The 26,977-nt window shown below is 46.5% G+C and overlaps 1 protein-coding gene across 5 annotated transcripts in view; it reads left to right on the top strand.

The window, feature by feature from the left end:
- The window catches only part of LOC146072278 (hepatitis A virus cellular receptor 1 homolog), a 28,718-nt gene extending 9,918 nt beyond the window's left edge, over nucleotides 1–18,800 (top strand). The window contains exons 4-7 of one of the 5 annotated variants that reach the window (XM_083179592.1): nucleotides 1,854–1,924; nucleotides 11,873–11,990; nucleotides 15,789–15,822; nucleotides 17,894–18,797. In XM_083179592.1, coding sequence (XP_083035718.1) covers nucleotides 1,854–1,924; nucleotides 11,873–11,990; nucleotides 15,789–15,822; nucleotides 17,894–17,972 — 302 coding nt within the window. In that variant the 3' untranslated portion in view covers nucleotides 17,973–18,797. Of the gene's footprint in view, nucleotides 1–1,853; nucleotides 1,925–11,872; nucleotides 11,991–15,788; nucleotides 15,823–17,893 lie in introns of all 5 variants that reach the window. The other 4 variants (XM_083179589.1, XM_083179588.1, XM_083179590.1 and 1 more) reach the window with 4 other exon arrangements.
- The last annotated feature ends 8,177 nt before the right edge of the window (nucleotides 18,801–26,977 follow it).

Raw genomic sequence — 26,977 nt, 5'->3', positions numbered from 1 at the left:
TCCTTCACAACTCCATTCTGTACACCCCACTCCCCAAGCCCTTTTAATGTAACATATATCACCTCCAACTAAACTGGCAATGCTGGAAATCCTCTATACAATACAAATCATATTTCAAGCAATAAAGGCGCTCACAGGTTAAGGCGGCGTAGCCGCTAACAACAGTGTGAAGCGCGCCCGTAGGGCGGGATGAATCACCTATATACAAATATTCACAAATGAATGGGGCGCAGCCCCTTACGACGGTGTGAAGAGCGCCCGTAGGGCGCGATGAATCACCTAGTATATATATATAAAACCAAGCAAAGTAGACGGCACTCAGAAGATTTTAAATACACTGCACGGCGGCAGATAATCCAGTAAATGAAGAAGACAAAGCAAGTCTTAGGTGTCAACGTTTCGGGTATTAACCCTTTATCAAGACATGACATAAAAACAAAAGCTTACTTACATTTATAGGGCTGTGTGGGGGCAGGGGCACCTGGTGCAACCATCACCTGCACGGCACCCAGCGAGTAGTGGATGATGTCATCCCAACCCCGCAGTCGGGGAATCTGGGTCACCGGGGAGTGTGAACATGAAACATAGGGCTGGTGGCCATGGTAACCATGGATGCTGTGAGCGGCGTCACTGACCAAGCAGTGTACACTGCGGCGAACAGTGAATGGGGGAAGATGAACGGAGCCATACGGGGGGGGGGGGGGGGGTCCGCCAAGTGACTCACAGATGATGGCTGCAGCGGGAGCTGGGGAGAGAACAGAGATAGCGGCACGTTAATGAATGGAACAACATCGATGTACAATAAAACTATACCAATGCAGCAAGTGTGCCCATGTGTCTTAGAAGCAAGGCGCACCCGAAAGGAGCCTGTCCCTGCAATGCCTGGAGCCGGAAGCCGGGGGGTCTGCGCATACGCGAATACGCGCTGACCCCCCCTATGACCCCTCTGACCGCACTGCCGCTGGGGCAGTGCGATGTGTAGCCATAGGCTACAATGGGCTATCGTCATATCAGAATGGCGATTGCCCAGGGGTGCGATGCTGGGCTGCCCAATGTTGATACATCGGGCAGCTTCGCATCCCCTATAGAAACCTATGGGGGATGCGTCCGGCGGTACTGCTGGGGGGGATCGCAGCAGGGATTGGAGATTCCGGCTGCGGTCCCCTGTGATACATTAGGGGGATACTTAATATTTGCAGTTAACCCCCGAAAACGTGTGTTTTCGGGGATTTAGCCGCAAATATTAGTTGATAAATGGGCCCCTTAATACTTATGGTGAAGGACTTTGTACCCTAACTTTGAATTTATACCATGTCCCGTGTAATTTATTCGCAATAAGCAGGAAGTGTTTACAGGAACGATACCTGGTGCATTAAGAGTGTTTAAGTACTTATTAATGGTAAGGATACCGCAATAAGGGTATCGGTGTAGTGTGAGATACGCTGATAAGGCACACTACATATTGTTTCGCCCGTAGTTAGGAATAAAGGGTAAAAGTTTACGGACACATTACGTAAACTGCGAAACTTACTTATTGCCCATCGGTTTCAAACTTGCTGGATATAAAGAGAGGGAGCGTTTTTCAAGGCCTTCGCACTCTGAGGGGACGGAAGGGGGCGGGCAGGGAAACGCCCAGTGTTTTATGGATGGGCAGGTTCCAAGCAGAGTACAGCCAATCAGCAGAGCAAGGGGCACAGAGGCTGATTCCCTGCTCTACTGACTGCGTCTGATGCAAGAGGCGGAGCCTGGAGATTGCATGAATCAGTCCTGCTTTCCAACTACATATATATGTCAATGATTTTGATTTTCTTTTACTATGATTTGTATACTGATAGGAATTTTCTTTGTGCCAGATTCTGTTCCAGTAACCATCAAAAGCACATCGCGTCCTGACACTGATCCAGCTTCCAACAACACAAAACAGGTTATATTTTATATTACACCAGATGTTCTACATGATCCAAATAACGGGGCCGGCGTTCAGGTAGATGCCGCACTAGAGTGAAATCCTGCCTTGCGGATTAATGTAATCGCTGTGGGAACGGATGTATATGGCTGCAGATCTAACCTTCATAACCATCCGTAAGCCGCTCACCGTTGAATGGTTTTTCCACCGGGCACCAGTCTTCGCCGTCATGGACCGATTATTTAGGCTGTAAATTGTGGGAGAAAACCATACCTCCCAATAGTCCCGATTACCGTGGGAATGTCCCGGTTTTTCGGGGACATTCCCGCGGCCGGCAGTGTCCCGCAGCGAGGGGTTGGGGCTGTTGGGAGTCCCCCTGTCGGCTGCTTAACTATTCCCGCAGCAAGGGGGCAGGGGGCATGGCTAGAGGCTATAGTGGCAACACGGGGGCATGGCCTCGTGGGAAAGCCGCATGTATAGGCCACGCCCCCTTTAATTAGGCCACGTCCTGTAATTTCCGGCGCGTCTGCGGCGCGCATCACTGTGTCTCCCTACAAGTTGGGAGGTATGGGAAACCAGTGCACCCCGAAGGAACCCCACACAAGTATGGGGAGCACATTTAAACATATAAAGCTGTGGGGCCAAATGGAATAAGGTGCGATTTTTAGAAATTGCAATTTTTAGGGCAAAAGTGTGATAAATCACATGTAGCGTATGCCTTCTTCACTGATCAGTACGATGGGGGTCTTCTAGACTATATGGCAGAGCCAGACCTAGACACAGACAAACTAGACAAATGCCTGGGTCATTTAGAATGCCTAAGGGGGGATTGCAGCTCATACAACTGAGCCAGCAGCAGTCGGAGCACCAGAGCGAGGAGCAGAGACAGTGGAGGGCTGTTGTACATGCTTAGATGTAGCGGTTCCCCTTCCCATGGGCCTTTGTGGAGACCAGCAGAATGAACTTGCACTGACTAACTCCCTGCACAGTAACATCCATTTGCATGGCAGGGGGATCCTCCCACATCCTTCAATGGTCACCGTCCATTGAAAGATGTGAAAGGTGCACGCATATGTAAGTTCTGAGCTGGGGAGGAAATGGGTGGGCAGCTAACACCCGGGATGTCAGCTCCCCCCCCCCTCCCCACGCAAGCGTCACAGCCTTATTACCATTATGCTAACACTGGGCATTCCCATATGATAATGGGGCTGGCCTGGCACCCTATGCCCCTTCTCTGCCCCCCGCCCGCTGTCTTGGGTGTGTGCAACTGGTACATGCGCAGAAATGTGCACTAAAAAAACATCGGTCCCTGTGTAATCGCAGGCTAGCTGCGAACGGACCTGAATAATCCCAGGATTTGGGATCCCCCAAGGCACCCCAGGGTGACACGGCACACAGTTTGAGAACCAATGTACTAAGGTATATGCTCAGTGCTGCCCGGCTTTAAAGAAAAAAAAATGGCACGGGAGGTACTAATCCCATACCTCCCAACTGTCCCGCTAAACGCGGGAACTTCCCAGTTTTTGGGGACGTTCCCGCGTCCCTCCCGCGGCCGGCAGTGTCCCGCTGCGGGGGGGGGGGCAGTTGGTAGTCGTGTCCCCCCCCCCCCAATCTGACAGAATAGACTCTGTACTCATGCGCACAGCGTCTATTCGTGGCCGAAAACGAGGGCACAACCTAATTTGCATAAACCGCACCCTCATTCGCATACACCACTCCCCCTTTTTGCATGAGTGGCCCTATTTTAATATTGCCAAAATTGGGAGGTATGTAATCCCGGAAACCCAGGATTAAAAGCTTCAATACTGGGATTGAAATCCCGACGCTTTTTGACCAAAATCCCGGGATCCCGCTGATCCCGGGATTGGCCTCCCTAGTCCTAAATCTAAATTGATCAGGAAGCATATATATGTTCCTGTAATACCAGATCTTGCCACATGGTGGCTCTGTTGTAGCAGTATCTTTATACTACGGTAGTCATAAGCCCCGTACACACGGGGGGAGATATATTGCTCAGCAATATATTGCTAGCAATATATTGCTGAGCAATATATTGCCCAGTGTCTCCTTTGCATCAGCGACCAGAGATAGTCGCTGATGAAAAGGAGCCTCTGCTGGGGGAGCCGCAGAGGTAATTAGCTTGGTCGCAGGAGCCAGCGATTACAATGGGGCAGAAAACGGGAGCGCGCACCCGGCAATTTATCGCTGGTGTGCACTCCAATCACTGGCAATATGGTCGTCTGCGACCATATTCCCAGCGATTATAGCCCCTATCGCCCCCGTGTGTACACAGCAATAGTCAATAGCTTGTGATAAATTGCTAGCTAATTAGCTGTACTCTGGTGAGGTAAATGAAGAGGTAAATGAATGAACTACTGTCCCCTGGAGTGAGTGTAACAACTGAAGACGCACCACCCTGCTATTTGCTGGAAACTTGTTGCTGCTTTTTCTGCTGCCATTCACTTTGTTGGCTGTCTCTCTCAGTAGGAAAAGGCTCAGGTCTTATAGCTGCAGAACAGAATACAGGCAGCTGTACTGTCACAAAGTCAGAGCTGGAGACCAGAACTAGCAGCTCAGGTGATGCAGACAACAGTAATAGGTGGGATCCAGGTACAAATTGGGCTGTAATCAGAATGACCATGTGATGCACAGGGCTTGGTGGTTGTGGACCAGCAGGTGCATTGCATCGGGGCCCACCACTGCCACCCACTGCTTTGTGGCATATTATGAACTTGGGTTGGAGTGGAGCCCAAATTATATTCCTACACCTGGGCCAACCAGTCACAAGTTCTGCCACTGGCCCTTCCTGTCTTAAATCACACACACAAGCCAATCAGATTGCCTCCTAAGAAATAAGCTCCAATTACAATGATAATTCGCAGCTGGCGTCGCGGCTGCTTAGTAATAGCTGGAACCAAGAGCCACCTAGGCCTAGTCCAGTTGCCTCACAACCTTCAGCCAGTAAGCATTGCTCTGCGCCTTTACACAAAGGATTTTTCTGGATTAACAGTGCGCTGGGCCGCTGCCTTAGGTAGTGTTGGAAAGTATGAATCACCTTACATACAAAGCACAAATCCAAACAAGAGAAAATACCAACACTGTCCTCTAGGCGCTGCTCAACAGGGGTTTTCTCCTCAGATTCATAAGACAAATACCCAAAAATACAAAAAGAAACAGAAAGACAACAATAGTGTAATATTGTTATGATAGGTTCTCCACAATCCTAGATCAGTATATTCCAATCCTTAATGGACATAGGGGGACTCGTACCCTTTAAGTTGGTCTACTTTTTAGGGTAGACTTAAATGGCCTGCATGGGGGTGGTCAGATCACCGTTAGATTCCCACGTGGTCCAATCTTTCACTTGTAGCATATGAAATAAAAAAAGTTGGTATAGTGTAATACCGCTTTATAAACTCACCATCGGGTATCCTCCCGGTTTACACCTTGTCTGTTGACAAACCTAAACACAACCTTAACTCTAAACTTAAATAACTTAACCTAAAATAAGACACGGACACAAAGTGCTGGCGTTTCAAAAGAATGTCAAATTTATTTTGACAACTAAAACAATGACTATAAATGGTGGCGGCACTAAAGAATGGTCACTATAGGAAAGGTGGGGTTAAAGATCACTATGCATACATACATCGCTGGTGATCACTCTCCCTGGTCAGCCACCCGGCGTGGTGGTGAGGGCCATTCCCCAGACAGAAGCATGGCCCATGACAATCGATGTCGAGGGAGAGTGCACCCCACTACCTACACACACACAGAGTTCTTAAAGAATGACCGTTCTTTACCGCCGCCGGAGAAGAAGAGAAAGAGGGCAGGGTGGGTGGGGCTTCTTCAGACAGAGGGTTGTCACTATAACTCGTGATCCCTTCCTACCCTGTCTAAAACCCTCCCCCTGCTCTGATAGGCCTTGTGTCCATCCTCATTAACATACATGTGACCAACAGCACTGTGTAACCTGTGAAGAACCCTCAGTGGTTTATGCCCCTTCGGGCTTAATCAGCCCTCTGTGTTTCTTTCACACACAATTTAAAATACATACAGCAGGGATTTAAAACATCAGACTCTCACCGAGCAGTATTGTCCACACAGAAAATGTAGACAACATAGGCAGATGGTGTAACACAGGCGTCCCTGCAGTCTCTCCTGGTGTCAAGTCCAAAGTTCCTTGCCCTCCACTCCACGGCCAACGCGTTTCCTGACCACAATGGTCTCTTTGTCAAGGCATATGGAGCTTATGCACATGATGCTACATTTATACCCCTATCCGGGGAAACCTAATTCCAGACATAGATTCATCCTATCCACTATTTCCCACCTTTCCCCAATGTTCCTTTCCATATATTTCTCCAGGTTTTCTTCTGTCTCAGCTTACTCAGCTGATAACACTTGCAGCGTGTTGGTTTGCTTTACAAACTTGCGTTCAATGCGCTACTTCCGGGTTCCGCCGGAAGTTCAAATGACGTTTTGCGTTCCAGCTGACGTCATTCCCGGAAGTGCTGCGCACTCATATGCGTTCCAACTCGCGGTTGTCAACTCTTGTGCTGATTCTAGCCTTCTGTTGATATATAAGCGCCCGGATCTCATCACATATATAACTGCCGCTCTGTTGATGTATATTAAGTTCCCTTTCGGAGTGTCCCGGAGGTAAGTTCATATGAAATACATAAGAAAACATATATTAGGTTTTCATAAAAAGTGACAGGTGCATTTCTTTCATTTAAAGTGACAGGTGACCTTTTCTTATAAAGTGACATGGTGGATAAAGTGACATAGTGAATCTTTTTTTTTTTTTAAATGTCTAGACAACAATAAACATAGAAAAAAATTAATTAATAAAAGTTCATTAGAAAGAATTAAAAAGATTAAATAGTTTAAAAAAGTTTAAAAAATCACATAAACCACTTTAACTCAAAATCCTTATTCAAACCCCCTGGAATGAGGGTTTGGTGGTTAAAAATGAGGGTCATTTCACTTTTGGCAAGGGCTGTGGCAATGTCACCTCCCCTAATGTTACCCTCTATTTTTTTTAAAACATAAAATTTTTTTAAAAACTCAGGATTACACTGATGGTGTGTTTTAAAGTGCATTGGCAGTGCATGTGTCTCTAGCCCCTTCCGGATGTTGCGTATATGTTCGCTCATCCTTACTTTAAAGGGCCTGCTTGTCCTGCCAATATAAAATTTGCCACAAGTGCATTCAATAGCATAAACCACATTGCTTGAGTGACACGTTACAAATTCTCTGATGGTGAATTTTTTCCCATTCAGGGACAGTTCGATTATTTTTGCACCGAAGTTGTTTTTCACCGTTTTGCACCCAATACATGCACCACATCTATAGAATCCCACCGATGTTATTGTGGTTTTCTTTGGAGATGTGGGGCATAAACTCTTTACGAGCTTTGATTTTAAATTGGGTGCTCTTCTGAATATACAGACAGGTTTTGATGGAATCTCTGTACCTATGATTGGATCCTTTTTAAGCAGGCCCCAATGTTTCTGTATAATCTTTCTTATTTTGTGATGTTGTGAGGTGTACTTCGTGGTAAACGACCACTTAAAGCGATCAGACTGGTTAGGTTGCTTCTCCTTTGGAGTGAATAATGTATTTCTCTCCAACATCTGTACTTCTGTGAGAGATTTATCAACCTTTTCAGCCTCATAACCACTCTCTAAGAAACGTTTTTTCATTTTTTGTGCCTGATCTTGGAAGACTGAATGGTCTGTGCAGTTCCTCTTAAGTCTTTTGAACTGTCCTATCTGTCTTGGTGACAGCTATTCCGGTTAATATAGGCCTGGGAATCCGTAGGCTTAGTATAATTTTTTGTTTTGAACGTATTATCCTCCACATAGATGACAATATCTAAAAAACTGATTTGTTCTTTACAAATATTAAATGTCAATTTAATGCCCTTATTATTTTGGTTCAGATAATTACAAAACCCTTCTAAACTTTCTCTATCTCCCCTCCAGACAAAGAGGATGTCATCTATATAGCGCCGCCAGGACACCAGGTTTGCCCCATATGGGTGGTGGGACCAGATGGTATCGGTCTCCCACTCACCCATAAAGATGTTAGCATAACTGGGTGCAAACCTGGTGCCCATGGCGGTTCCCCTTTTCTGGATATAGAAGTCCTTCTTGAATATAAAGTAGTTGTTTTGTAAGATAAATTCAATCCCCTCAACCAGAAAGTTTTTCAGTTTCTGGTTCATTTCGCAATTTGAAAGAGCTCTTTTGACCGCTTCTACACCTTGTATGTGGCTTATGATGGTGTAGAGCGATGTTACATCTGCTGTAATGAGAAAGAGGTCTTCCTCCCATATGAGGTTTTGAACAAAATTTAAAACGTCAGTTGTATCCGTCAAATGTGACTGTTTTTTTGTTACCAAAGGTTGTAAATGGACATCTATAAACATAGATAAAATTGAAGTCACAGAATCCACCCCGGAAATTATTGACCTTCCGGGGGGGTGAACCGGGTCCTTGTGGACTTTGGGGAGTATATAGATTGTCGGAATTATTGGACAATCTATATTGAGAAATTTGTTTTCTTCTTCAGTTATCGTACCTGATTTATTGTATTTATCAGTAAGGGTTTTGAGGAGATTGACAATTTTCTGGGTTGGGTTACCCCTTATTTTCCTGTATGTCTCCTGATCTGAAAGTTGTTTGAGGATTTCCTCCTCATAATCCTTTTTATTTAAAAGGACTATCCCCCCCCCCCCTTTATCAGTTGGTTTTATAATAAGATTTTTGGCATCTGTCAGGGATTTTAGGCCCTTTCTTTCCTTAAAGGACAAATTTTGTTCTATTTTCTTATTATTTAATTTTCTCACATCGTCCATCACAAGGGTGTTGAAGGAGTCTAAAAAACATCCTTTTAGATGGGATGGGTAAAAAACTGATTTTTGTTTAAATCTAGGAGCTTCCATATCAAATTCCTTATCATTGTCTTTATCGTGAAAAAAAAATTTCAAAGTGAGTTTTCTTAAAAATTTTTGTACATCGATGAAGACTTCAAATTGATTTAATGGTACTGATGGGCAAAATTTCAGACCTTTCTCAAGCAATGTACGCTCTTCTTGTAGGAGTAAATGATCGCTCAGATTAAAAATTTTGATCATTCCCTTCTCCTCAGGATTAGGAATGCTCAGATTCTTTTTCTTTTTCTTTTTATTATTTTTCTTTTTATTTTTATTCTTTTTCTGAGCATTTTTCTTTTTGTTCCCTCCCCTTTTTCCCCTAGTTGTTTTAGTTAATTTCTGGGGTTTATTTGGTGGCGCTTCTCTAAAAAATGTTGTTGATATTCCCTTTTTGGTGTATAGTTCCCTTCTAGATCAGAAAATCGATTATAGATGGGTACATTATATTCCCTTCTTTGATCACTGACATAGGTTCGATTTTTGTTTTGTTGGTCATTATACCCATTTTCATGGGCCTGATTTTTATGTTTCTGATTATCGGATCTATATCTATTTTCGAAATATCGATTTGTCCCTTGTTGGTTATCGGATCTATATCTCCAATTTCTTGAATTTTCCCTTTCAGAATTTTTACGGTTATAGCTATGGTTCCTGTTGATGTTTCTATTTTGATTATACACATATGTGTTATCAAACTCTCTACCTCTTCTATTATTTAAACCTTGTTTCCTAGGTGTTGGTTTTATGGCATGATTTTTATTTTTTTCCACAGTTATGGGTATAACCTCTATAACCTCTTCTGATTCTTTTAACAATCCCAAATCCCTTTTTAGTTTTTTTAATTTCCTATTAATTAGTGCATTTTCGATTTTTTCTATTTTGGTGCATATTTTGCTTTCTTTTTCTTTGTAATCTTTCAGATCTTTGAAGGGAGCTGATAATTTCTAAAGTTCCTTTATTTCTTCTTCCAATTTGCTCAGATCACCTTTTCTCTCCTGAATAATCAGGAGTGTGAGGTCACATGAGCAATTAAACAAAGTGTCATCCCATTTTTTCTGAAAGTTTTCACTTGGGGAACTGATACTAGCTATTTTACTAACCTGTAGACCTTTGGGTACCACTTTAAGAGATATATATTTTTCCAGGGTGGCAATTTCCCAACACAGATTAGTTTCTTTTACCAGTGCTTTTTCTAATTTGTTTAGTAATCCTTCTAAGCTCTCATCTATCAATACTACTTCTTTAGTTGGATCATTAAAGGCATTTTGCAGTTTATTGACCCTTTCCTCTCTTAATTTAAACATTCTAGCTGCACAAGTTTCTCCAAAAAATGGTGACTAATAAATAGAATTTACACAAAGGATTTTTCTGGATTAACAGTGCGCTGGGCCGCTGCCTTAGGTAGTGTTGGAAAGTATGAATCACCTTACATACAAAGCACAAATCCAAACAAGAGAAAATACCAATACTGTCCTCTAGGCGCTGCTCTATTGTTGTCCAGACATTTAAAAAAAAAAAAAAGATTCACTATGTCACTTTATCCACCTTGTCACTTTATAAGAAAAGTTCACCTGTCACTTTAAATGAAAGAAATGCACCTGTCACTTTTTATGAAAACCTAATATATGTTTTCTTATGTATTTCATATGAATATACCTCCGGGACACTCCGAGAGGGAACTTAATATACATCAACAGAGCGGCAGTTATATATGTGATGAGATCCGGGCGCTTATATATCAACAGAAGGCTAGAATCAGCACAAGAGCTGACAGCGCGAGTTGGAACGCATATGAGTGCGCAGCACTTCCGGGAATGACGTCAGCTGGAACGCAAAACGTCATCTGAACTTCCGGCGGAACCCGGAAGTAGCGCATTGAACGCAAGTTTGTAAAGCAAACCAACACGCTGCAAGTGTTATCAGCTGAGTAAGCTGATACAGAAGAAAACCCGGAGAAATATATGAAAAGGAACATTGGGGAAAGGTGGGAAATAGTGGATAGGATGAATCTATGTCTGGAATTAGGTTTCCCCGGATAGGGGTATAAATGTAGCATCATGTGCATAAGCTCCATATGCCTTGACAAAGAGACCATTGTGGTCAGGAAACGCGTTGGCCGTGGAGTGGAGGGCAAGGAACTTTGGACTTGACACCAGGAGAGGCTGCAGGGACGCCTGTGTTACACCATCTGCCTATGTTGTCTACATTTTCTGTGTGGACAATACTGCTCGGTGAGAGTCTGATGTTTTAAATCCCTGCTGTATGTATTTTAAATTGTGTGTGAATAAAGCGGTATTACACTATACCAGCTTTTTTTATTTCATATGCTACAAGTGAAAGAGTGGACCACGTGGGAATCTAACGGTGATCTGACCGCCCCCATGCAGGCCATTTAAGTCTACCCTAAAAAGTAGACCAACTTAAAGGGTACGAGTCCCCCTATGTCCATTAAGGATTGGAATATACTGATCTAGGATTGTGGAGAACCTATCATAACAATATTACACTATTGTTGTCTTTCTGTTTCTTTTTGTATTGCCCTGCGCCCCACGATATATCGCCCTATGTGTACCCAGCTTAACAAATTCTGCACCTAGAACCGTGGTGGCGCCGTTAGTGCTGAATGATGGTGTGCCAAGTTTTCATGGGCGATCTCTGGGAGGTCCAGGTGTGCGGGGTGGAAATGTAGCACCGCAGATTGCGATATCAGGCCCCACCCCTTACTGCCTTTTGCAATTCCTGGCATTTCATCTCTGGCGCAATTCATAGCCAATGGTGTCATCACGCTCCTTGCCCAATAAACTCACCCGAAAAATGTCATATTGCAGGAGAGGTGCAAACTTTCAGAATTGGCCCAATTTCGGAAATCGGTCAGAAATTAGAAGTTCCGGGAAAGTGGGAACGTATGACTTAACTAGACATCTGAATTTCATGTTTGTTTGGTTGAAGACTCTTCAGCACCAGAAATATAACAATTATCAAACATCATTTCTCCATTATAATGACATTCTCTTGTATTTTAGCAGATGACGACAGATATACGAGAATCTCAGCTGGCCAATAATGAATTGTATGCTATTATCACTAGCGTTTCCATCACCATCATTCTTCTCATTGCTCTGCTGGCCATGGTATATATTTGTAAGTGACCCAGTTTTATATTCTTATTATTATAATACCTTATTTAGGGTTGGCATCAGGTTCCTGTCAGCTGGGGGGCCCAGCCACCGGCAGAGTTAATCATGTAAGATTATGGGCGGGATTCTCTAAAACCCGCAGCCCTCTTCGCCCGGCATCGCATTTCTAATGACCGCATATTCTCTAAAATATGCAGTCATTAACGCAAGGGACAGCTCTTGCGGTAAGAGCTGTCCCTTGCGATGCGGCGCCGTTGCTGGACTTCCGGGTCTATGACCCGGGAGTCCGTCTGCGCATACGCAGACTGACGCGCCGGCCGCAGGGCATGCTGGGAGGGATCCGTGACGGATCCCCCACACACCGCTGCGGTAAGAAGCCCATAGGCTTCTGCAGGGAACCGCCAGCTTTTGCTGGCGATTCCCTCCGCAGCGGTGACACTGCGGAGGGAGGTTAGAGAATACAGAAATGCGGTAAAACCCCCGATAACGGGGTTTTTACCGCATTTCTGTAATAGAGAATCTCGCCCTATGACTGCTGTACACAGGTACCTTGGACCGTCTTCTCCTATACACTATGGTCCTTATTCTGGTTCACTCGCAAAGGCAAATTCCTTCTGAAATGGACAAAACCATGTGCACTGCAGGTGGGGCAGATGAGAATTAGATTTGGGTGGGTTTTTATTTCAAAGTGAGATCTATATTGCAGTGTAAAAATAAAGCAGCCAGTATTTTACCTGCACAGAAACAAAATAACTCACCCAAATCCAAATTTCTCTGCACATTACATCTGTGAACCAGAATAAGGGTCTATGTTCCACTTACTATTCTTGCCTCTGCAGTCTCCCCACATCTGGAATTAGGGGGATAATCAGAGTTAATCGCTGTTAAGAGAATATGAAATCCTATCAATTATTAATGACTGCGCATGCATACACATTGTAGCCCAAATAGCTAAGAAAGTAGCTGATGGATCTAATTGTAATCCCTTCGCCATTTGACTGACAGAAAGCCGCCATTTTGGGGTGGTAAACAGGTGTTTTCTGGGAGTGTCAGGAAAAATACAGGCGTGCCCAGGTGTTTTCAGGGAGGGCACGGTGTGACGTCTGCATGATTCTGTTGCAGAGTGGGAGAATCATTCCATGGTGACTTGTGTATGGATTCACTGGAAAAAAAAAATAATTAGCGATCGATTCACAATTCACTCGCAGACTGTCACAAGGCGGGTGGCTAGCTACTCACAGTCAGAGGCGTAGCTAGGGCGGAGCCGGTGGAGCATATGCTCCGGGCGCAGACATGTCATCTGGCGCCCGAGCTCTGCCACCGGCTCCCCCGCCCTGCTCGCCCGCTCCCCTCTGTGCCCGGCATCGGTGGGGGAAAGTAAAAACCGGCGAGCACACACACTGCGCATGCGCCGGTTTAGGATGCGGTGTGCCAGCGCCATGACGTCACGGGGGGGGGACGCAGCGGGGGATGCCGCGGGGGACGCCGGAGATGAGGAGGGCGATATTGCAGGGGCGGACCGACCGCCGGTGCCCAATGCATTAAAGTGACGCTGTCCGTCCAGCATGCCGGTGGCAGGGGGGACACAGCCAGGCTTGTCAGGGGGCACCTGTAATTTTTTTTTTTTATTCCAATCGCCGCGCTGCTGTTTCTGGCAGCAGCTGCAGCATGAAGAGGCTGAAGAGCTCTATGCGCTCTTGTGCTTCCTTTTGATGCTCAGTCCCTGTCCGGCGGAAGTGTCACACAAGCAGCACCTCAACGGCGCAAGGAGACACCGCCGCAACAGGTGAGTAGAAAAATGAGGGGACAAATAGCAGTAGTGGAGCAGAGAGGGGGGGGGGGATGGTGTGTGGGGCAGCGGCGTAGCTAGGGCACCAGCCTGAGACTATTTGTTTCCCCCTTTTAGCCAGTGACTTTTCCCTTACACCTAGCTCCCCACAGTCACCACCACCAACGTGACGGAGTGGGAACTAACCCCCTTCCCCCCCCATAATATCCTGAACTTTGGGATCACCACGCCAGTGACCACTACAGGGGGGCAGCCTGTGGTGTCCTTTTATTATACAGGGGGAGCAGCCTGGGCATTACGGTGTGTGGTATAATGTTTGGCCGCACACCCTTTTCGCCGTGCAAGGGTCCCACCTACTACAAGGGGGGGGGGGGGGGACACGCAAAACATGCCCTTGCTCCGGGCACCGTGGAACCTAGCTACACCACTGCTCACAGTCAGCTGCAAATTTGCAGATGAGTGATCAGCTCTGAATTAGGCCCTTATTTTGAACATTTTTGAGACAGAGGAGGCCAGAGGTATCGGAATGTAAGGATGGACGTATAATAGGGCCTGAGTAAAGGGTCACCTTAGGAACTTTTCCCCCCATGGTACATCGGGACGGGTGATAGATGACAATCATGGGAAAAATTAGAACTTCATTTTATTCCTCTGCTGTCACCTGCAAGACGCCCCTCCCCCTCCCAGTCCTGGCGCCCTAGGCTGCAGCCTAATCAGCGTATTGGTTAATCAAGCACTGCTCGTATGTTTGTGGTTTGTTTTCACCCTGAAGACTTGCGCTAGGTTACTGCTTATTTGATAGGTCACTATTAAATGCAGATCCCCAAATCTTTGGTATTGCATTGCACCCCACAAAATTTGTTGGCTTTACACTGCAGACCCTAGATCCCTGCAAATCCCCAAATATCGTTAGTTTTAAGCCCCATACACACTAGAGGATACAGTAATACTCCTTTCACACTAGAAGCATATTCCCTGGTTTAAGCTTTTCAACCCGGGAATTTGCTGAAAAACCCAGGATTTTCTTTGGTGTGAAATGGTCAACACAGGTCTTAAGGGGATGGTACTAAACCCCGGCAGTCGGAATCCCGGTGTTCAAAATCCCGACGCTGGAATACCGACCACCGAAATCCCGACAAGGTGGGGATGTGGATCGCCCCCCCATGCTGGCTCGCTGCGCTCGCCACGCTAATTTATTCTCCCTCTATGGGTGTCGTGGACACCCATAGAGGGAGAAAGTGTCGGGATTTCGGTGGTCGGGATTCCGGAGTCGGGATTCTAACTGCATCCCGGTCTGTAATCCCGGCACTCCGACCCTGCTCTTGACCAGGGTCGGAGTGCCGGGATTTAAGACCTGTATTGACCCTTTCACACCAAATAAAATCCCGTGTTTTTCAGCAAATTCCCGGGTTGAAAAGCTTTAACCCGGTAATTTGCTTCTGGTGGGAATTGGGGCCAGGCAGAAAAAGGACCCGGCACTCAAAAATGCAGGGTAATTGCCAGGTGGCCGGTGTAAAAGGGGTATTAAAGGTATCACCCAGAAAGGTTTGAGGGATATCTTTTACTTTATCTTCTATTATGTACATTAAATATCATTAATGATGTGCGCTACAATGCATCTTTCACGACCCCCTTTCTTGTCCTGCATGAGGATCTTATTAATAAATGCCACTCTGCAGCATGGCCCCTGCTCCCTTTGTTGCCCCAACCTTTTCCCCACCGGCATCGGCAAGTGTGTTGGCGGGGATCGGGTAGTGTGTGTATGGGGGCTTTACAAGGCAGACACTCCACAATTCCTTCTGGTGACTTCCGTCTCTTTCATTTCATTTATTATACTGTGTACAGATTGGGTAATATCATTTTGTATTTACTTTGGCCACATGTCTACTCTGCACTTATGTATTTTTATCGCCAGAGTCTTTTCTGCAAATGTTTTCTGCGAATGTTTGAAGTGCAGATATTTCCACCTCTAAATGATAATGTAGTAACAATCTTATTTCTCTCTCTTATTAGACAGATCTAAAATAAGAAATACATTGAAATTAAGGTAACTATTAAATCAAGAAAGACAGAGCAGCGGTGATGGCTGAAGAGATGCGCATCTCTTCAGTGCAGGTAAAAGGGCAGGGAGGGGGCCAGGAGCTGCGCAGTCGCTAGGAGAAGGCTGGGCACGCCCCCAAATATGATAAACATGGGGGTCGTGGCACTAGGCTCCACCCCTTTACTTTAGGTCATGCCCACCCTTTGGCACGGCAGGTCCAGATTTGAAGATTGACAGTTGTGAGGTATGTGTTGTTCCACAGCAGCTGGAATGCCACATGTTGCCTTCCCCGTATTTTACACCATAAATAGAGGCTTCTTCACCTGAGCCATTGGTTAATGCCCCTCAATTTAACATGCTAATGGGCATTATCATACAAAATAATTCAAGGATTCATGTGTTAACAGGGTTGTGGCATCTGTAAAGACCTTAGTTATACCCGTTTTACACCAAAAAGCCGGGATCCGACCCGGCATTTGAAAGAAGGATCCAAGCCAGGTCAGATCCGGGATTTACTCCATTTACACTGCGATGCCCACCCGCATCATCTCAAAGCGCCAGGACCACGGTGATCCTCGCCGGATACACCAATTGCCGTGCTGGGGGCAGCCCAGCACCAAGATAAGCTGCTGGGCTACCCCCTGCCCCGTGCTCCCCCCAGCCGTTGTCTGGGAGGTGAATGGATGCCGCACACAGGCATCCATTCACCTCTTCCGCTGCCGCCGCTGCTGTCTGTAGGGTATAGCAGATGGCAGCGCAGGCTGTCTGTGGCCCCCCCCCCCGTCCAACCTGCGGACGCTGCGGTCCGTAGGTTGTACGTCCCCCATTGATGTAAATGGGAGCCGGGTCATCCGACCCCGCGTACCCATTTACACCGCCCTCTACCTAGGTCCTAGCCGTGTCAGGACCTGGATACATTTACACCGCCTCTGACCCGCCGAAGACCCGGGTTTTGAGGCGGTGTAAAAGGGGTATTATTAAGAATCTTTCCAGACACAGAAAACAAAATTAATGCTGTCACCAAGCTCACTTCAGGGCTAATTGAATAGCCCTGGGGATCAACTAGTCTGTAAATCACAGCTGCTAATCAAATTCCACCCCTGATCGGACGATTTATCAAAGTATGTAAAGAGATTCAAACCAGTCAGCTCCTATCTGTCGGATCCGATTTCCCCTGAGCTCCCCTGGCAGCTCCCTGGGACAGCTCACTAAGATCTGGCATTTGATGTTCCATTTTTTTTACATTTGATAACCTCCGGGAGATGCAGGTGGGGGCTGGCAGAAATGAAAAATCCTATTCAAAAGACTGGGTGGCCGCTGCCTCCTATTCGGGTAGACGCTGATTGACAGAGAGAGTCAGTCCAGTCTTTTGGATAGGATTTTTCAATTCTCTCCGCCACACACCGGACCCTGCTCCCCACCGCACTGTATAGGATGTGATACATCGCTGGTGCTTATCAACCACGATGTGCTGCTGGCAGCGGCACATGGTACTGTGCATCGGATCCGATCTGATGTCATATACTTGCGATTTGGCCCAATTTCACACGATTTCTCGGCCCAATCCGCCAAAATCAGGTTCAAATCGCATAGTATATTGTTACAATATTACAGATATTTGATACAGGTTGGAATTTCCAAACAGCCGCATTGCAGTTACATACCTCCCAACTTTAGTATTATGAGAACCTGAACCTGCCAGAGGTGTGGCCATCCCGAAAAGGGGGAGAGGCCACTCGGAGAAGGGCGTGACCTCATTTCTATTGGCGCAGGCCTAATTTCGTCATTTTTGGGAGGCTGTTCAGGACACTTGAAAGGTATGCAGTTAGTACACTACCTGAATGCGGGGTGGGGGGGGGGGGGCTATCTAGTTGTGAGTGTCAATCCTGGTTTGTGGAACCATGCGCGTACATAGGCATGCACTGCCCCATCCTTTACTTACCTGTTTAGTGAGTCTACTTGATATTATTCCATTACTGACAAAATGGCTAAGCCTCAAAGGAAAGTCCTTTAGTAACAAATAATGATTTTTAGTTTGGGGTTGAAATAAAGTCATTGTTTACATTGTGTTTTCCAGGAACAGCAGAACAATCACACTGGAAGGCCTAGAAGGACAACAAAGCCCAGCAGAACAGAATATTTACACTGATTTATAACAGTATGTACTGATGAGAGACTGCAGTTGCTGTGTAGGGAACAACTTGTGGCGGATTATCCGATGACAGTAACCACAAGTTGTTCCCTACACAGCAACTGCAGTCTCCTATCAATACAAGTGTCCTGCTGACAATGAATTACTTCTGCCTTTACCAAGCTCCAGTCCAACTGGTAATTATAAGCGTATTTAAAGAACTGCTAGGTTCTAACATCTGCTTAATGACTACTATAGTAGCAGGTCGAGCATAGCGCTCAATTATGGACACTGATTACTAAGTATAATGTGCTCGCTGGTAATTGTACTATATTAATGTGTTTCAATATTATACTATTTATAAGCTGAAGCTAAGTGACTATTTTATGTGATTACTAAATATTACTATATTGATACATTGCGCTCTCTTAGAGATTTTCATTACTACACAGTAATAATGATCCCCAAAGCTATTTACTAGTCCTTGTCTGCACTCCCGCTATGGCCAGGAGGCTCCTGAAAATCACGTGATACTCCTGGCTGCCTGGTAAAGTAGGCAAATCTCCCGGAGCTAGTCTCAAACTACTGATAACCCACGCTTCTAGGTGCCACGTTCACAATCTCTTTTCACAATCTCTCCATACAGATGGAGCGCCTGTCATTCACGCAGGGGCTGGCGGTAGATTCGCCAGCCCCCGCCATCCGCCAGAAGGGGATGCGCGTGCGTCCACTTACAACGAAGCTCCCCGCCGGTCCCCAATGAATCTCTGCCGGTCCCCGCCGCCCGCTCCCCCCTTAACCCTGCCCATCTCCCTGAAGCGAAGACGGGCAGGATTCGTGTCCCCTGCCGAAATGAAATGGGACGCGCATGCGTGTGGGATGCTCATGCGTCCCAGTCACATGGAGCGCCGGCGTGCCAGCGGGGGGGGGGGGGGGGGGCGGTCTGGCTAGCCCCAGAGCTGAGCGACAGGCGCTCCATCTGTATATGGAACTAGACACGCCCTTTGGGTGGAGCATGACACGCCCCCTAAATGAGGCGCTGTGCAAAATTCTACCAACTATAATCTCCCTGAAACTAGTTTTTAAAAGTAGGCAAGTACTGTATGCCCCAATACACACCAACCCAACAGCTGCCCACATCCTCCCCAGCAACTGCCTGATCCCCTCACTTGCTGGGAAAAAGTAAGAGCTGAATTGCATCATCATAGCCCACCCTCGGTTTCACAAAACCATGCTGATGCCCAGGAGGAAAGTCAGTAAGTACAGTATGTGTCTACCTGTCATTGCTACTAGAGATGTGCAGGCTAAGGGGCCCATTTATCAAACCATATTTGCGGCTAAATCCCCAAAAACACCAGTTTTCGGGGGTTAGCCGCAAATATTAAGTATCCCCCAAATGTATCAAAGGGGGACCGCAGCAGGAATCTCCGATCCCTGCTGCGATCCCCCCTGCACCGCCGCCGGCCGCATCCCCTATAGGTTTCCATGGGGGATGCGAAGCTGCCTGATGTATCAACATCGGGCAGCCCAGCTTTACACCCGTGGGCTATCGCCATTCTGATATGGTGATAGCCCATTGTAGCCTATGGCTACACATCGCACTGCCGAGCGGGGCAGTGCGGTCACAGGGGTCGGGGGGGTCAGCGCATAACCGCGCATGCGCAGACCCCCCGGCTTCCGGGTCAGGGCTTCGCAGGGACGGGATCCTTTCGGAGCCCTGTCCCTGCGCCCTCAAAATTATACATCCAGGCGGTGTTACAAGGAACCGCAATGCGATGGCCGGCGATGTCACCACGCCGGCATCGCACATTAATGATAAATGCGCCCCTTAGTCTCCTGAAAGTCTGTGCAAACTAAGGGAATCTGAGCCGCAGTTCGACTTTCCTGCCAGGCACTGGATCCAAATTGAGCCAAAAACATCATCCCGGTGTTATCTGGTCGTAATTTCATACAGGACCGCCGGAAGAAGAGCACCAACCACCACTAGACTATAAGGGCAGAAAAATCATAATGTACTAATAATAATAACAGTCTTTACGGATACGCAGCCCAGAGCGCCAATAGGCACAGGTATCCATCATTATTGTTGCACATGCAGTCACACTGTATATGGATGTAGGAATTAGTCAAATATTTTTTTACTTTATAGTACAGGTTAGGAACATCTATAACATTACTTGCTTTTTTGTCACACTGGTGCTGTAATTTTATTTCGGCACTTTGGTTCTTTGTTTTTAACTGTTAGGTCAGTGGTTCCCAAACTGTGTGCCTAGGCTCCCTGGGGTGCCTCAGGACACTTGCAGGGGTGCCTTGGGTTGGTGGACCAGGATCAATTTATATTATTTATGGTCAACGTACCTGGCAAAACCAGTGTTTGTGGCTGCCAATCATAATATATGGGGGACAAACAGAAGTAAATCCTGTCCCTCACCAGATAACTGTGACATATAAAAACAATGCACTTAATTTAATATATTTTTTTCTGAAATTCTCGATAAGAAGCATTTGGCCTAGGGGTGCCTTGAAAATATTTTGATGCTCTAGGGTGCCGTGATTCAAAAAAGTTTGGGAACCCCTGTGTTAGGTCCTCCCAATACAGGGACAGCATCTAACTTGTGCACAGCACACACTGTTTTTTTTGTCACTTCCATTCCTACACTGCAGCCCAGAGCTCCATACAGGGTAGCACACTGTTTTTTTTGTCACTGCTGTTGCTACACTGCAGCCCAGAGCTCCATACAGGCTAGCACACTGGTGTTTTTGTCACTGCCGTTCCTACATCGCAGCCCAGAGCTCCATATAGGGTAGCACACTGCTGTTTTTGTCACTGCCGTTCCTACATCGCAGCCCAGAGCTCCATATAGCATAGCACACTGCTGTTTTTGTCACTGCCATTCCTACATCGCAGCTCAGAGCTCCATATAGCGTAGCACACTGCTGTTTTTGTCACTGCCGTTGCTACACTGCAGCCCAGAGCTCCATACAGGGTAGCACACTGCTGTTTTTGTCACTGCCATTCCTACATCGCAGCCCAAAGCTCCAAATAGGGTAGCACACTGCTGTTTTTGTCACTGCTGTTCCTACATCGCAGCCCAGAGCTCCATACAGGGTAGCACACTGCTGTTTTTGTCACTGCCATTCCTACATCGCAGCTCAGAGCTCCATATAGCGTAGCACACTGCTGTTTTTGTCACTGCCATTCCTACATCGCAGCCCAGAGCTCCATATAGCGCAGCACACTGCTGTTTTTGTCACTGCTGTTCCTACATCGCAGCCCAGAGCTCCATATAGCATAGCACACTGCTGTTTTTGTCACTGCCATTCCTACATCGCAGCCCAGAGCTCCATACAGTACAGGGTAGCACACTGGTGTTTATGTCACTACCGTTCCTACATTTTAGCCCAGAGCTCCATATATTGTAGAATACTGGTGTTTTTGTCACTGCCGTTCCTACATTGCAGCCCAGAGCTCCATATAGGGTAGCACACTGCTGTTTTTGTCACTGCCATTCCTACATCGCAGCCCAGAGCTCCATACACGGTAGCACACTGGTGTTTTTGTCACTGCCGTTCCTACACTGCAGCCCAGAGCTCCATACAGGGTAGCACACTGGTGTTTTTGTCACTGCCGTTCCTACACTGCAGCCCAGAGCTCCATATAGGGTAGCACACTGGTGTTTTTGTCACTGCCATTCCTACATTGCAGCCCAGAGCTCCATATAAGGTAGAACACTGGTGTTTTTGTCACTGCCATTCCTACATTGCAGCCCAGAGTTCCATATAGGGTAGCACACTGGTGGTTTTTTTTGTCACTGCCGTTCCTACACTGCAGCCCAGAGCTCCATATAGGGTAGCACACTGGTGTTTTTGTCACTGCCGCTCCTACATAGCAGCCCAGAGCTCCATATAGGGTAGAACACTGGTGTTTTTGTCACTGCCGTTCCTACATTGCAGCCCAGAGCTCCATATAGGGTAGCACACTGGTGTTTTTGTCACTGCCGTTCCTACACTGCAGCCCAGAGCTCCATATAGGGTAGCACACTGGTGTTTTTGTCAATGCTGTTCCTCCATCGCAGCCCAGAGCTCCATACAGGGGAGCACACTGGTGTTTTTGTCACTGCCGTTCCTACACTGCAGCCCAGAGCTCCATATAGGGTAGCAACACTGGTGTTTTTGTCAATGCTGTTCCTCCATCGCAGCCCAGAGCTCCATACAGGGTAGCACACCCTTCTCTGCATATTAAACATCCTCTACCACCCTGGAAGTTATGTATCAGGGCCCCTTCATTCAGCCCAATGCCCCCTTCTCCCACCCCATCTCCCATTCCGATCTCCAGTCAGTTCCGACAGCTGCCATTTCCCCTCCGGCCTCACAGAAGTTTGAAGTTGATCTCATTCAAACCCAAATCGCTGGGCCTTCAATCTGGTCCATATGGGTTAATTGGTTCAGGAGATATTGCGGGTAATCCGATTTTTTTATTTCTGAAATGTAATTTCATGACTGTTCATGTTCTTTGAGGACAGATTTCTCTGGAACCAAATGGCCCAGTTTCATGGGACCAAAATCATTCGAAGCCCACTTAAAAGTTCTCATGTAATGGGGTCTGTTGGTTCTGAAGATATAGCAGGTTAAGTGATATAGCCGGTTAAAGGGAAAGGGGAGGGGGCGGGGGGAGGTGGAGGGGGGTGGTTTTCTCTCCCTTTCACACCAGAAAATGAAGGGACTAGGCTGGTGTAAAAGGGGCCAGATCGGCAATGTCCCTGCATGATACTTGGACCATATTCCTTGGTAAGTCCTTGCATTTTCTGGTGTGAATGGGGTATTATTTCAAATAGCCAGGACCTGCAGCACTTATATATATCATCATTTTTAATTGGCATTATGGTGTTTGGCATAATATGTGATGGAAATTATGGTGTGTGGCTTAACATGTAATGGACATTATGGTGTAAATTTTTAATGCACAACTTTGGCGTGCAATGTCCTTGTTTAAGAAGCATATTGTGAATTTTGGCTCAATCTGTTTGGTATAGTGTGTATTTTTAATCTGTGTGGCATAACGCAAATTTTGACTCAGTTAGTGTGAATTTTGGCTCATTCCATTGACATAATGTGTTAGAGCATGGGTCCTCAAACTGCGGCCCTCCAGATGTTGTGAAACTACAAATCCCAGCATGCCTTGCCACAGTTTTGCTATAAGGGAGTGTTAAAACTGTGGCAAGGCATGCTGGGATTTGTAGTTTCACAACATCTGGAGGGCCACAGTTTGAGGACCCATGTGTTAGAGGCAAGTACAGTATAAGGGGGTTACTATTGTGTTGCCTGATTTGCATAAGGGGTATATGGTGTGGTAAACATATACCCCTTTCCCACTGCAGCTCTTAAACTGTAAATTGCCATTTTCTAGCCTTTGTAAACGGGTAGAGCTGCAGTGGGAAAGCTCCATGGTGCTTAACCTGTTTAACAAATACCAGTATTTGTTAAACGAGTAAAAAGCAGTGTCCTACCCATTTAAGAGCCGTTTTTTTTGGCAATGAGAAAGGGTCTTAAATGGTTTTTAAGATCCCTCAATGGTCCTCCCCTAGTACCTGTCCTGCCCCCCCTCCCCTGGTACCTGGCCTACAAACCCCTCCTCCCCTTGTACCTGTCCTGCCCCTCCTCCCCTGGTACCTGGTCTACAAAACCCTCCTCCCCTTGTACCTGGCCTACAACCCCCCTCCCCCACACCTGCCCTGCACCTTCCCTCCCCTGGTACCTGGCAGCTCGCAGCAGTGCGGGCAGTGTGCGGCAGCTAATATGCCCGCCCTTTATGATATTATAGGTGCATTTTTATAAGGCAAACAATGTGGTCATTGTATATAATGTCACAAGCCCCATCCACTTGCCTCCTGTCAGTGGCAGCAACGCTCATGTGGGCAGTGTGCAGAGAGGGTCCGTTCGGCGAATGTGAAGTAATCGCCGGGAGTCCCTGCATCCGGTGCAGGGACCCCCGCTGATGACTTATGTATCCTGAAGACAGGCTGTTGCCCGAAACGCCGTTGATTAAACAAGCACAGCACTTTTACCTAATGTGAAGTCCCGGAGTGACGCTCATTTTCTTAAATTGACTGTACACACCAATCGTTCATGCACTTGGAGAAGGCACCCGAGCATCTATATGAAAGGCAAGGAGTGCCGGGCATCTGCCAAATATCTCTCTCTCTCTATATATAATTAGTTGAAAGTATTTACACAAATGGAGACACAACCATGAGCAGACCACCCAACCAGAGCACTGGTCACGCCACCCACATTATTAGGTGCTGGCCACAACCCCTATTATTGCGCATAATAGGCCCTTGATATTTTTCTGCTCCAGGCCCATTTAGACCTTAATCTGGCACTGGATATGCTCCCTCCTGAGCAGTGGCGTAACTACATTTTGGGCGCCCCTCCGCCGTTAAAGGGAGGGCGCCCAGCCACTCACCCGCCCCTCCGCCCGCCGCACCAACCCCCGCAGTCTTACCTAGGTTCAGTCAGTACGCGCTGGTCCCGGCTCCCTTCTTCTGCTATGAGGACCACCACAAAATGTCCGCCCCCATACAGCAGACAGTTTCAGAGAACTGTGTGCTATATGGGGGCGGCCATTTTGTGGTGGTCCTCAGCAGAAGAAGGGAGCCGGGACCGGACCAGCGCATACTGAACACAGGTAAAGACTGGGGATGGGGGGGTTGGTGCGGCGGGCGGCGAGGTGTAACGTAACTATAGCACTGCAGCCCCCGGCGCCCGCACATGCATAGCGCCCCCCCGCGGTCGCGGGGGCTGCGGTGCTATAGTTACGCCCCTGCTCCTGAGGTCACATTCAGTGTCATCAGGTTTGTGGTGACTCATGGCAAACTGGACTGACCCCTATGTTTCAGCAGGTAAGAGGGATACAATGAAGTTATGAGGTAAATCAGTGGTTCCCAAACTGTGCGCCTAGGCTCCCTGTGGTGCCTCGGAGCACTTGCAGGGGTGCCTTGGTTTGGTTGTCCAGAACCAATTCAAATTATTAATGGTCAATGTAATAGGCAAAATCAGTGCTTGTGGTTTCCAATTTTTAAATATGTGGATAAACAGAAGTGAATTCTGTCCCTCATCACATAACTGGACCTAAGGATGACATATAAGCACAATATTTATTTAACCCTTTCCCGACCGGGCGTTTTTTGTTAATTTTTTTTTTTTTTTTCCTCCTCGCGTTCAAATAAGCGTAACTTTTTTTAATTTTCCGGCTATATAGACACATGAGGGCTTTTTTTTTGCGGGACAAGTTGTACTTTTTAATGGTACCATTTACTATACCGTATAATATTCTGGGGAATCAGGAAATAATTCAATGTGGGGTAAAAAGGAAAAAAAACGCAATTCCACAATTTTGCGCTGGTTACGGTTTTTTTGGAGTTCATAGTTCGTTTAAAATGATGGGTTATCTTTATTCTATGGGTCGTTACGATTCCGGTGATACCAAACATTATATTATATAGTTTTCGTTACGTTTTACCACTAAAAAAAAAATAGAAAATTTTACGTTTTTTCTAATTTGCGTCGCCATGTTCTGCGGCTTATAACTTTTTTATTTTTCCACCTACGGACCTGGGTGAGGGCTCATTTTTTGCGGGCTGAAGTGTACTTTTTAATTAATACCATTATGGGATATGTGCGACTTTCTGATCTCTTTTAGTTCAATTTTTTTGGGTAGGCGATGCGACCAAAAAACGTAGTTTTGGCGTTGGGAATGTTTTTCCGTTTACGCCTTTAACCGTGTGGGATAACTAATGTTATATTTTAATAGATCGGACTTTTAGGAACGCGGCGATACCGAATATGTTTAATTTTTTTATTTTTTATTTATTTTTATTTGTGAAATGGGGAAAGGGGGGTGATTTGAACTTTTAATATTTTTTTTTTTTTTTTTTTTTTTAAACTTATTTTTTTTTTTTTTGTACTTTTACTACAAGGCCCCCTAGTGTACTTGACCACTAGGGGGCGCGATCGCCTGTACTAGGTTCAGCCATAGAGCTCTATGGCTGAACATAGTGATTTTCAGCACTTCCTATTACATCCTGCCTCAGGCAGGATGTAATAGGTATGCTGACATGGCCAGCACAGGGGTCTACATTAGACCCCTGGCTGCCATGGCAACCGATCGGCACCCTCCGATCTCGCCGGAGGGGGGCGCCCCCTCTCCGATCAGCTATTTAAGCACTGCGGGCGCTTTGCCCGCGGTGCTTAAAGGGTTAAACGGCCACGATCGGCGAACTCGCCGCTCGTGGCCGTGAGAGCAGGTACCTGGCTGTAATATACAGCCATTACCTGCTCTCTTTCAAGCCAGCTCACTCATTGAGCTGGCTTGATTCCACCGCAACCGACTCATGACGTATATATACGTCATGTGTCGGGAAGGGGTTAATTGAATATTGTTTTCTGAAATTCTTGGTAGCAAACTTTGCACCTATATTGACAAGGGGTGCCTTGACAAATATTCTGATAATCTAGTGTGATTTCGCTAACTGCATAATGCTGACTGACTACACTAACTGCGTAAACTCCGGTTAGGAGCAAACATACACACAGTCGCAGACACAAGCTGACTACGCTGGCCGTGGGAACACTATGCTGATTCTGACAGGGACACTACGCTGACTACATAACTGCCGCCGTGAAACTACACAAGTACCATTTATTTATTTATTTATTTACAGTTTCTTATATAGCGCAGAAGATTCCGTTGCGCTTTACAATTGTATGCATTTAGATCACATTATATTTTCAAAATGTCGATAGTAAAAAGTATCGATCGGATGCCACAAGTGGGTCATACCATCGATGTATGTCCCCTAGATAACAACAACAATCGATGGGAAACATCCCAGAGGCTGTCTCCTAGTATGCTCTCTGTATGCCGGCAAGTAATTGTAATGCAGTCACACAGTGTACTCTACATAGCAAGCTGCAAGAGCAAACTCTGATATTACACGGCCAGGGTTACGCCCACCTCATCACGTGTCC

The sequence above is a fragment of the Crinia signifera genome, chromosome 4 (assembly GCF_055691185.1).
Source record: "Crinia signifera chromosome 4, ASM5569118v1, whole genome shotgun sequence".
In the NCBI taxonomy this organism is placed as follows: domain Eukaryota; kingdom Metazoa; phylum Chordata; class Amphibia; order Anura; family Myobatrachidae; genus Crinia; species Crinia signifera.
Note: the sequence above shows the minus strand (reverse complement) of the source record. Positions and strands in the feature narration are given on the sequence as shown.